General features: G+C 35.8%; 2 protein-coding genes and 1 pseudogene across 3 annotated transcripts; all 3 read left to right on the top strand.

Annotated features, from left to right (window-relative positions):
- The first annotated feature begins 13 nt into the window (after nucleotides 1-13).
- On the top strand, nucleotides 14-5,762 carry LOC105668646 (fatty acid synthase-like; annotated as a pseudogene).
- A 2,378-nt stretch (nucleotides 5,763-8,140) lies between these two features.
- LOC105669961 (fatty acid synthase-like) lies at nucleotides 8,141-11,053 on the top strand. Of its 2 annotated transcripts, none has more exons than XM_067352681.1 (2): nucleotides 8,141-8,939; nucleotides 9,053-11,053. In XM_067352681.1, exon 2 carries the CDS (start codon nucleotides 9,786-9,788, stop codon nucleotides 10,638-10,640), a length of 855 nt encoding a protein of 284 aa, XP_067208782.1. In that variant the 5' UTR covers nucleotides 8,141-8,939; nucleotides 9,053-9,785; the 3' UTR covers nucleotides 10,641-11,053. Both variants share the same exon structure in this region, with proteins under 2 accessions (XP_067208782.1, XP_067208783.1).
- Nucleotides 10,891-12,054, top strand: LOC136999013 (fatty acid synthase-like). Its single transcript, XM_067352410.1, has 2 exons — nucleotides 10,891-10,955; nucleotides 11,337-12,054. The coding sequence occupies exons 1-2, from the start codon at nucleotides 10,891-10,893 to the stop codon at nucleotides 12,052-12,054; spliced, it is 783 nt and encodes a 260-aa protein (XP_067208511.1).
- The last annotated feature ends 127 nt before the right edge of the window (nucleotides 12,055-12,181 follow it).

A 12,181-nucleotide genomic window follows, 5' to 3' on the forward strand; every position in this document is an offset into this window, starting at 1 on the left:
AATGACTATCTTTTTTACTTTACATTGAAAAACCATTAAATATCTTTTTCTTACAAAGCAAAAATGTCTTCGCTTATTTTTATTTTTAGTCTCAAAAAAATGTTTGATAGCAATATTACGGACGATTGTGAGGAATGCACTACAGTTGAGAAATCAATTCTTGATAAAACATTAACATAAAATATTTTTGGACAAAATAATTTTTTCTCCTTGATACAGCATTATCAAATATTATTTTGTACTAACTTAGATACGATAAGAAATACATAAGAAATACAATAATGAAACACGGATCGCGCTACTAAACTCGTTAAATTGTGTGTCGCGACAGAGTTGTGCAGAGCGATATAGCGTTCTATTTAGCCTTAGCCCAAGATTAATGCAATACTGTTGACTGTACTTTAATATTTAATTTTATTTTATATATACAGGGTGTCCCATTTTAAAAACCTCATGTGAATGACTTTCTAGAAATTGGTTTTAGCAAAAAATGTTTCAGACAAAAGTTGTTGGGTTTGGAAAGGGACATTCGATGATGACATTGGTTTAACCTAGGGTCTACATGCCAAGGTCACATGGAGATCAACTTTGTTTTTTTATATGGAACACCCTTGTAAAACATTCAGTTTTTGAGAATGTTACCTTAATACTTTTATGCACAAAATAATGAGACAAATGAATTGGTATAAAGAAAACACATTGGTTTTAAAAAAAAGTATGCAGTTGGATGTTGCAAATTACATATTTTTTCTTGAAAGCAACTATGTGTTTTCTTTATACCAATTGATTCGTCTCATTATTTTATGCATATTAAGATAAGATTCCCGAAAATTGAATGTTTTACAAGATATTTTGTATTTTAAGTCAAAATATTGTAATTTACAAGCCTCATAACTCAAAAAGTACTTAATGAAAAATAACTTTATTATAGTGTTTTGAAAAGCTCTTGATACCTCTTTTGATTTTGGAATAAAAAACAGGGTGTTCCATTTAAAAAAACAAAGTTGACCTTTATATGACCTTGGCATGTACACCCTAGATTAAACCAATGTCATCGTCGGATGTCCTCCTCCAAACCAACAACTTCTGTCTAAAATATTTTTTGCTAAAACCAATTTCTACAAAGTTATTCACGTGGGATTTTTAAAATGGGACACCCTGTATACCCATCGGCCACATTGATTGTTTTCAAAATCAATATACGTTCGACGGCTAAATCAATTGTTTTCGCGGAATATATACGAACTTACTGCATTAAAAAGGTTAAACGCGTTGAATTGCGTTTATATTACTTAAATGTTTATTTAATGAGATGTATTGTTTCTTACGGAAAAAAATTTACTTATCATACAACCAGTGTAGCTCTTTATTTAGAATTATGTAATTTATTATATAATTAGTTCATATAACTAAAAATTATAATAATTTTCTACTAGATATACACAGCTGGTCCCAAAATTCTTATTTTTATATCATATTTTCGCGTGTCTCAATGTAACAGATAGTAAAATAAATAAGAGTCTTTACTTTTAAAAGCAAATAATTGCAAGTAATTGTATTTTAAATACGTGGCATTGATGTTTCACGATTACAAAGCATTAAATTACACGATTACAAAACATTAATTATTCAGATCAATCAATTGTTTTCTAAATAGTGAATTTATAATGTTCCTGCATAAGTAGTGAGGAAATAATTAACATGTGTCCTTTATATAAAAACAGGTATAGTTTAAAAATGAGTTATTAAGTAACTAGTGTCCCGCCAGTCGCACAGGCAATTGCGTAAGTTGGATTTCAGAATCTCACTTAAATATTATCATTAAAAATTAAGAAAAAAAGAGTGTGTAAATATAAAAACGTAAAATAAAGATCATTTAAAATATCTGCAAATTTTCTGATATTGGGACTTTGTTAACCAGTAAAGGAAAATTTACTGTCGTTGGAGTTGACATGGACTCTAATAAAAAAGCCACGGTCATTGATATGGAATCTGAAGATGACATTGTTATTTCTGGCATCGCCGGTAGATTTCCTAAATCGGACAATATTAAGCAGCTCCAAGAGAATCTATTTAACAAAGTGGATCTTGGATCAGATGAGGAACGACGATGGAATCATGGTAAAATCTTCTTCGTTCTATGAATGAAAAATTATATTAAAAATATTCTATAGAAATGTATTGTAGGAGAACTAATCTTGGTTAGTCATTGCAATGTTTTATTTATTTATTTATTTTTTGTATTGTGGGCCATGAATTGCGTTGGAAACCGTCTTTGTCTCCCCACTCCAGTACCTCCGGGACCCCGCGAGGTGGCGAATGAGTTAGTAGTAGTAATAATTAGTAGTAGTGATAGAAACACATATAATAGTAAGGCTCCATATGATAACAATCAAGAAATATAATAGAAGAGCATTAAGAGCCGTCGCAGGATGTTAGTGCTAAATTTTTAATTTTTCTTAAAGAAATTAATAAATTAGTCCACAAGAGACAACTAAATTGTACACCGATTTCAGATCAAGATACCTAAAGTGTACGAAATTTTAAGTACATTGTTCTCATATATCTCTCTCTCTTCCTTTCTTGCCAATAATTCCTATATGTACATTAAGTTTCTCGATATATGAGAACAATGTACTTAAAATTTCGTACACTTTAGGTATCTCGATCTGAGATCGGTGTACAATTTAACTGTCTCTTGTGGACTAATTTATTAATTTCTTTAAGAAAAATTAAAAATTTAGCACTAACATCCTGCGACGGCTCTTAATGCTCTTCTATTATAAGTAGTGATAGAGTTAGTGAGTTGATAGTCCTACGCTGTGATAGACACAGTCGACACGCGTAAGAACGCGCATAAACAAGTGAATCTATTGTAACCACACAATATACAATATATCCCACACAGCACAAAACACCTTATGACATCTTAGGGATATCTCAATGACCTGAGGTAATCCTATATTAAAATATATATTGTGTCTGCTTGTTATTAATTCCTACATAAATTGGGGGCTCGTCCGCGATGTAGCCAGACCTCCTGCAGAGAGCCACGAGAGCCTGAAGACGGTTACGACAACTTACGACGAATACGACGATTAACAACGCTGTGAATCAAAAAACAAAAAGAAGCTGGTTGTGCCTAAGATAACAAGGTACGCCAGAAACGACGAAAACGCCAGTTGATCACAACAAAAGGTTCCGAAAAACCTATAACTGCCATTTTTGCGAAAAGACGTGTGCGCGACTGCAAACACCAGCCATTGTTTAGTGATAACAAGACAGGACGACGATCGCTTACATACGATATAAACTATAATCAGGAAGTACTGGAAACGCTTGGACAAATCAAGCCAGTGGCTGAGAAAATACGAACATTGTCACGCCTAGCTATATACACGCTTTATCGGCTCGTGTTCGAAAAGGATGGTGACCGCACTAGTCGTAAACAGTTGCGTAATTTCCACGGTTTTGACTTTGACGACGCATCGGATAGAATTCCAACAAAACTTGAGTATTCCGCTGCTTTTTCGATAGGTGATTTGACATGTGCAATATTCTGGGCTTAGACTACGCCGGCATCAAGGAGGAGTTGCGACAGAAAATTATACGGCGCTAATGAACATCCAATCGCTAGCGTTACGCGAAGACGACGATGATGCTAAGGCCGAGGATGAATTTGACGAATCAGAAGTGCCAGAAGAGCCGCAACAACGACTATAAGAAAGAATCGAGCGAATTGGTGATGTAGGCAGTCGACGAACGAACGACGATATTTCTTCGCTTAGCGGCAATGATTCCGAGGACAGCGACCAAAACATATCGAGACATAGAAGGCGAAAAATAGCCCAAAAATCACCTTTAACTTTAAAGATGCAGAGGACACTATTCGTGCATTCGATGGGAGCAATCACTATCCTATCGAAAAGTGGATTTTAGATTTCGAGGAGTTGGCAGCTTTGTTTGAGTGGAATAATATGCAAAAGTTAGTGTTCGCCCGCAAGTCTCTCAAGGGTGTTGCCAAAGTATTTGTGCGTGGGCTGAGTGTCACGCAGTCCTGGGAAAAATTGAAAGATGCCCTCGAAAGAGAATTCCAGTCGCATTTCGAGCAGGATCGTAACCAACTGAGACTTGAAGCTAAGAATCAGATTCTAAAAGTAGATAACAAAAATCGTAAGACCTACAATTTAGGCGCGAAGCGACTGAGTACAAAATTAACGATTTAGTTGCGATTAAGACAGTACAGATGGGACCTGGCAAAAAGCTTTGTGCCAAATATCTTGGTCCTTATAAGGTTGTAAAGGTTAAATCAAACAACTCTTATGATGTTAAAATTATATTAAAAATATTTTATAGAAACATAGGTATAAAATTACTAATTCACTTATTATATACGGTTTAATATACAGGTCACCCAGATCTACCTCAACGTATGGGAGTGATTGACAATTGCGAGAAATTCGATGCAGATTATTTCAAAATACCCTTCAAAGAAGTCCATGTCATGGATCCTATGAGTAGGTTGCTCAGTTGCTGGAGCATACGTATGAAGCTATCGTTGATGCAGGAATAAATCCGAAAGATTTATCTGGAACAAATACTGGAATTTTTATCGCAATGTGTTTTTCGGAGTCGGAGAAGACTTGGTTTTATGAAAAAACAAAGGTACGAAAAATTACTCGATCAAGCAAGAATATTGCACAAACTTATAACATAAAAATTTTGATAAATAACATTTTTATATCATATTGTAAAAAATGTACTTGTTGGTAAATCAGCTCGTACAATGCTTATGCAATGAACATTTAAATTCTCTAAACAATATATGTACACACATTAGATAGCTGGCGATGCAGCTTTTGGATGTTTCAAGCCTCTGTACGCAAATCGGATATCTCACTGGTTAAATATAACAGGACCATCTTACATAATCGATTCCGCCTGTAGCTCAAGTCTCTTCGCTTTAGAGTCCGCTTATAGAAGTATCCGGTCAGGGCAGTGTGACGCCGCTATTGTCGGCGGTCTAATCTCTGCCTGCATCCTTATGTAGCTTTGCAGTTTGCGAGACTCGGTATTATACTTATTGAAATATTAATTTAGAATATAGGAGATAATCAAAAAATATAAAAATTATTATAATCTAAATAATTTGGGACATGTGTAAATATATTTCTAAATTAGATTTTATAACATAATTATACAATTTCAGGAATTTTAGCACCTGACGGATTTTGCAAACCTTTTACCGACGATGCAAACGGATACATGCGTAGCGAGACAATCGCAGTCGCATTTTTACAAACAGCAAAGGTGGCTAAGAGAATTTATGCAACCGTCGTCTACGGAAAAACTAATTGCAACGGATACAAGGAACAAGGCATTTCCTTCCTGTTGTTAGAAATATCTAAACTAAAGAATAAAAAATTTAAAATAATAACTTATAGCTCTGTTTTTGTATTTAGCAAAGACGGGATTAAGAAATGAGACACAGTTATTAAATAATATAAATAATCTTTATCAAATAAAAGTTTTTGATACTAAATAATTAAAATTAATATATTGATAATGTGAATATTGAATAAACCCTGAAAAATAAAAGAAAGATAAAGAATAGAACAAATAATAAAGATAATCTTTAAAACACTTGTCTTGTAGGCTCGAACGAATATTTTCTCATTTCTCAGAATGAAACCTTACAAGGACAAAGTGCTTGATTTGAGAAATTAACAAAAAACAAAACCTGAAAAGAAAGTAAGCTAAAAGCTTCGATTTATTATTAAGAGAATCGTAGATAACGTATGGTGTTTGTCAAATCAATTTTGTAGACGTAGTCTAACAGAATGAGAGTTAACCATGATTTGCAAACGAACTCAAACCTGTAAGAATTAAGAAAACGTACGGTGTTTGTCAAATCAATTCTGTAGACGTAATCTAACAGAATGAGAGTTAACCATGATTTGCAAACGAACTCAAACCTTAAACGGTTAGACCTTCCTTATGGTCTTTTGTATGAATGAGATATGCGTAATTCCTACGCAATGGCGGAAAGAGAGATGCAGGTACTGCGCAGTTTGATAGAAGACCTTCAATCAGAAATTGAACTTGAGAAAGGATCCTTTGAGACTTTCTAGAGTGTTTCTTGCTTAGTATAAGCCAAGAAACGAAAAGAGGATTTCTTCCTGCCGATCAGAACACACCGAGAGAGATTACTTAGAGAATTCACTAGAGATCAGAGAGAACGTGTCTTTTCGGCGGAAGCGAACAAAACTTACTAATGGCCGCGCAAGAAGAAGGCTAGCAGCGCCTCTGTTCAAGCGCCCTCTCGCGTTTTTAATTCGACAACGGTCCACTTTTTTAACACTTCCCGTCGAGCAAAATGCAACAAACTTTATTTGAAGAGTTTTACAATAAATGCGGTATTTCATGGACTTGCTTAGGCTACATGGAGGCTCACGGCACCGGCACTTATGTTGGCGATCCAGAAGAAATCAATGCACTCGAGCAGGTTTTCTGCAAAAACAGGCAAACTCCTCTATTAATCGGCTCTATCAAATCAAACTTGGGCCATTCTGAAGGTGCTAGTAGCATGTGTCAAATTGTTAAGGTAATAATAATTATTATATGCATAATAATAGCCGTCGACATTTATGATCGTAGATTTGTGAAATTTTTATACTTTACAAACAAAAATTTTGTTTAACATTTCTTTCGCTGCTAAATCATTAATAGTATCAAAATAAAAAAATAAAAAACATTTATCAATTAATAAATAATTGAATAAAAAAATAAGAAGCGACAAATTAGCATATAATTAACTTTTCGTAAGGTGATAATTGCAATGGAAACTGGCTTAATCCCGCAAATATAAACTTCACACAAACACGGAAAGGTGTTAAGGCTTTTGAAGATGGAAGTATATGCGTGGTGACCAAGACAACACCGTGGACTTCTGGATTTATGGGTATCAATTCGTTTGGTTTTGGTGGAGGCAACTGCCACATCTTGATGCGAAATAACACAAAGGAAAAGATCAATAAAGGAGCGCCGAATGATAATCTGCCCAGACTCGTTGTCCTGTCTGGACGTACCGAACAAGCAGTTGAATCATTTCTAAACAAGGTATATAAAAATTTTGCGGTTACACAGTCAATAAAAGCACACTTACAGCGCGAAAATTTGTATGTTAGATCGAGAACCGGCCAATAGACGTCGAATATGTACGGCTATTGCATGATCTTTACGCTGACGAGATGAAAAATCATCCTTACAGAGGATACGTGATTGTCGAATCTAAAACACCGATCAAAACGGCAAAAGAAATACAATATTATTCAGGTGAGAGAAGACCGATTTGTTTTGTGTTCTCCGGAATTGGTTCGCAATGGGTTGGCATGGATACGCATTCTTTTTTGCATATGTTAGAAAAGTGATTGCTTGCAATTAAACTTGAATTTACATGTTAACAGGTCAAGCGCTACTACGATTCCCAGTATTTTTGAAAACCATAGAAAAATGCGATACGATTTTAAAAATGCATGGAATGTATATCATTGACATATTAACGAGTAAACGTAAAAATATTTTTAACGATGTATTGAATTCACTTGTGGGCATCACCGTAATGCAGGTGATAAATTGCTTTTACAAATTATATGCGCGCAATTTCATGCGTAAATGTTTCTCGATAATTATAGAAAGAAATATTTTATTCTTTTTTAGGTGGGATTAATCGATCTCTTAAGATCCGTAAGTATCGTGCGGCCGGTAAATTCACCCTTGAACAAGTAATTTTATCTTCGTATTACATAGGATTGGGATTGAAGGAAACGAAAAAAATTAACTGCGCGATGGTGAATATCGGTCTCAGTTATGAGAATGTGAAGAACATATGCCCACCGGACATCGAAGTAATCTACAGCAACAGTCAAAATACTTGCTCCATAAGCGGTCTAAAAAAATCAGTAAAGGCGTTTACAAAACAATTAAAGGTACTTCAATTTTTCATTTAATAATTTTGTTGAATATACGTGTAATTAACTTAAACAAATTATACATTTTATATAATTTTATAGACAAGTAATGTATTTACTGAGGAAGTCAACTGCTGCGATATTTCTCTGCATACTCGTTATCTCCTCTCCGCAAGAGCCACGATTCTGGCTTACCTGAATCAAATAATACCGCAAACAATGACTCCCAATGAGATATGGCAAGGTTTATTTTGCAGCACGAAATTGTCCTGCGCTGAATATTTCACGAATAATCTATCGAGTCCTGTATTTTTCGATAAAACCGCGCAATTAATTCCCAGAAACGCAGTGACTCTTGAAATTGCGCCGGATGCTATTCTTCAGAGTGTTGCGAAAGAACTGTTCGACACAACCAGCATTACGTTACTTCAGCGTAATCACGAGGATAACGTCAATGTATTTTTACAAGGTCTGGGAAAAATGTACAACAATGGTTTGCAACCGCAATTAGCAAATCTATATCCGACCGTGAACTTTCCTGTTAGTCGTTCCACGCCGATGATCTCGCCGTCAATCAAGTATGTCGAACACATTATTCATTTGTTAAATATAATAGAATAAAAAATTATTTTCACGGTAAAAAATTTTTATTTTTTATTTCCAGATGGGACCATTCCGAGGACTGGTACGTAACATGTCATAAATTGCAAACAAGACTCTTTAACGGAGAAAGGATGGTTAAAGTTGCGCTAAATAACGAAAATTACGAATATATGAGCGGTCATGTGATTGACGGAAGACAGTTATTGCCGGCTACTGGATATCTCATGCTAGTTTGGGAAACGATGGGTATGCTGAAAAGTCTATCGTATACCGATATGCCGATCGTATTTGAGAATGTCAAGTTCATTCGGGCAACGCACTTTCCGAAACAAGGACCCGTGTATCTAACAATAATGGTGCAGAGAGGTAGATCTTATTTTAAAAATTTATTTTTCAATAAGCTATTTTACTTGCTGTATTGAGAATGACAATACTCAATTTATGCGATAAAAAAAAACATTCAAGATTATTTATTGCAGCAACTGGAAAGTTTGAAGTCATCGAAGGAGATAATGTCGTCGTCACTGGCACTGTGCGTGAACCGACAGATATTGCCGAAGAAAAGTTACCGAGACAATTTTTAAATCAAAAGAACGACAACGAGGAGGAAGTAATGAACACAAAAGATATCTACAAGGAACTCAGATTACGCGGATATCAATACGCCGGCATGTTTCGGGATTTGAAGAGTTCGTCGACTACGGGAAAACAAGGGCACATAGCTTGGATGTACAATTGGGTAACATTTATGGATAATATGCTGCAAATGAAAATCCTCGGGATAGACACGAGGAATCTTCACGTTCCCACGGGAATACAAAAATTGGTGATCGATACGAAACTTCACATACAACAAATACGGAATGCAGCAGCTAACGATTATCGTAAGTTTGTCAACTTATTTTCTTTCTAACAGCTTTTAATATAAATTTTTTAATGTAACTTTAAATGTGACTAATTCTCAAATAAAGAAATTTGTTTAACGTAAAAGAAGTTTGAGTATAAAAAAATACAATATTTATAAATATCTTTCTAGAGCTTCCTGTGCGTGTGTACAAAATCTTCGACGCGGTAGTATCCGGCGGTGTGGAAATTCGCGGAATCAAGGCTACTTCCATATTTTGCCGAAAACCAGCGGAGGAACCTGTTCTCGAAGAGTACAGATTCATAGCTTATTGCGACGGAGCCGAGGTTTCTTTGCAGGAAGCCGTGATGCTGTCGACGCATCTCGCTCTGGAATATCATCAAGTGATAAAAGTAAATATTATCGAATTAATCGAAGATGATGACAATGTAGAAACAGATGAAATAGCATCACCACTGTTTATCGATATCTTGGGTGATCTACCGTTGCTTCAACCAAACGTTACTCTGGTGACCAGAACCAATCGCTTCAATTGCGTTACTCTTCATTCGAAAATCACAGTCTCGCAATCGAAGAAGTTGTCGAATGACGATAATGCGATATTAATCACAGGATACAATTTGTTCACGAAGAACAAGAGCAAGACCTTAAAGGAAATTTTGTCGGCATTACAAAACAATGGATTTTTATTGACACGAGAGCAGACCTTTACGAAAGACGACATTGCGACTGCCGAAAAGTACAATTTAGCAGTAGTACTTGAGAAACGCACGCAGAAAGAGCACATTATACTGTTAAAGAAGAGAGAACAGTCGATGAGGAAAATTCAAGTTATTCACGTTAACAATTATGAGTTCTCTTGGTTAGAGCAGCTTAAATCGATCTTGAACGCGGAGAACGAATCAAGAAACGCCGCAAAAATAATTTTAGTCAGCGAGAAAGATTCGGAATGCGGCTTGTTGGGCCTCGTCAATTGCTTGAGGAAAGAACCAGGTGGCGAATCGATCAGAGGAGTGTTTATTCAAGACGAAACTGCACCGGAGTTTTCTTTGCACGAATTATTTTACGCGGAGCAACTCCGGATCGATCTTATCATAAATGTCTTGCGTCCGGGTAAAACATGGGGTTCATACCGACATCTTCCATTAGCGCCGCTGACACCGAAGCTCGTGTACCACGCATTAGCCAATCAATTGGTATAAATGTTTCATAAATTAATAAAAAAAAGTTATTCTTACAGTTCTGTTATAACAAAAGGTATTTCGCAATTAGGTGGGCGGTGATTTGAGTTCATTTCGCTGGATCGAGGGCCTGATTACACCGGATTATAAGGAGAATAATCTCGTTCACATAGCTTACTCGACTATCAATTTCAGAGATGTAATGATAGCGTCCGGCAAACTTGTAATAGATGGTTCGATTTTATCGTGTGGCCGAACCGAAAATTGCAATATGGGTATAGAATATGTCGGCGTGGACAATACTGGACAGACAGTGATGGGACTTTGCGATAGAAGGTACGTTACTGTCACGCAATCATTTAAAAGTATACTGTTTCTAAAAAAATTAACGCACTTTAAAGCAAGTCTTTTCATTGAATAAATTGATATATTGTGTGTATATATCGTGCATGTGTGATAAGAAGATAAAAAATAATTAAAAAACCATTTGTTTAAAAAGATTTGCATCTCAAATGTTGCAGACTTTGCAATGCAACTTGCAATATTTTGTGAAGCCAAAGCACAAACGCAGAATTATTTTACTGGAGTGCATAAATTTTTTATAAACAGTATTACTGTATTTACTATATTTACTGTAAAATCTACAAGTTATCCTTATCCTAGATAATCCTGTTTTTTTCTTTAGATATAAAAAAATTTTAATTCTTTAATTCACAGATTCATATCAAATATGTGCACATCCTCCAAATACTTATGCTGGAACATTCCCGACGAGTGGAGCATGGAGGACGCTGCCACGGTTCCGTGCGCTTACAGCACGTGCTGTTACGCATTATACATCAAGGCGAAAATGAAAAAGGGCGACAGGGTACTTATCCACTCCGGTACCGGTGCCGTGGGCCAAGCTGCGATTCATCTTGCGCATCACAAAGGTTGCGAGATATTCACCACCGTTGGCACTCCGGAAAAGCGAAAGTTTATCAGAGACACGTTCCCGTTCATCCCAGAGAATCACATTGGAAGTTCGCGCGACAACAGTTTTGAGCAAATGATATTTACTCAGACTAACGGCCGTGGCGTGGACATTGTACTGAACTCGCTCGCCGAAGAGAAACTCTGGACGTCGATCCGTTGCCTCGCGAAAGGCGGGCGTTTTCTGGAAATTGGCAAATTTGATTTTATGGCTGACAATTCTTTAAATTTATTCTTTCTTTCAAGAAATATTCAATTTTTTAGTGTTATGCTAGAAACATTATCAAGAGCTCCAGAAAAACTAAAAGAACGTTTGAATATGGTAGTGGCCATAAATCTTGCGAATAAAGCTATTCAACCGATTGCCAGGAAGATTTTCGAAAAGGATGAAGTGGAGGCTGCATTCAGATACATGGCAGTTGGAAAGCATATAGGAAAGAAAGGTCAATTTAGCTGGCATTAATTGTGGCTTAATACGCGAGATCAATTAAAAATAAAACAAAATAAGAGACACGTATTCTTTTTTATGAGCTTTCTCGCACGTTTAGGGTTGAAACAACCCATACAAGCTAAAACGGTTCTTTTGGTTT

This window comes from Linepithema humile, chromosome 3, assembly GCF_040581485.1.
Source record: "Linepithema humile isolate Giens D197 chromosome 3, Lhum_UNIL_v1.0, whole genome shotgun sequence".
NCBI classification, from domain to species: domain Eukaryota; kingdom Metazoa; phylum Arthropoda; class Insecta; order Hymenoptera; family Formicidae; genus Linepithema; species Linepithema humile.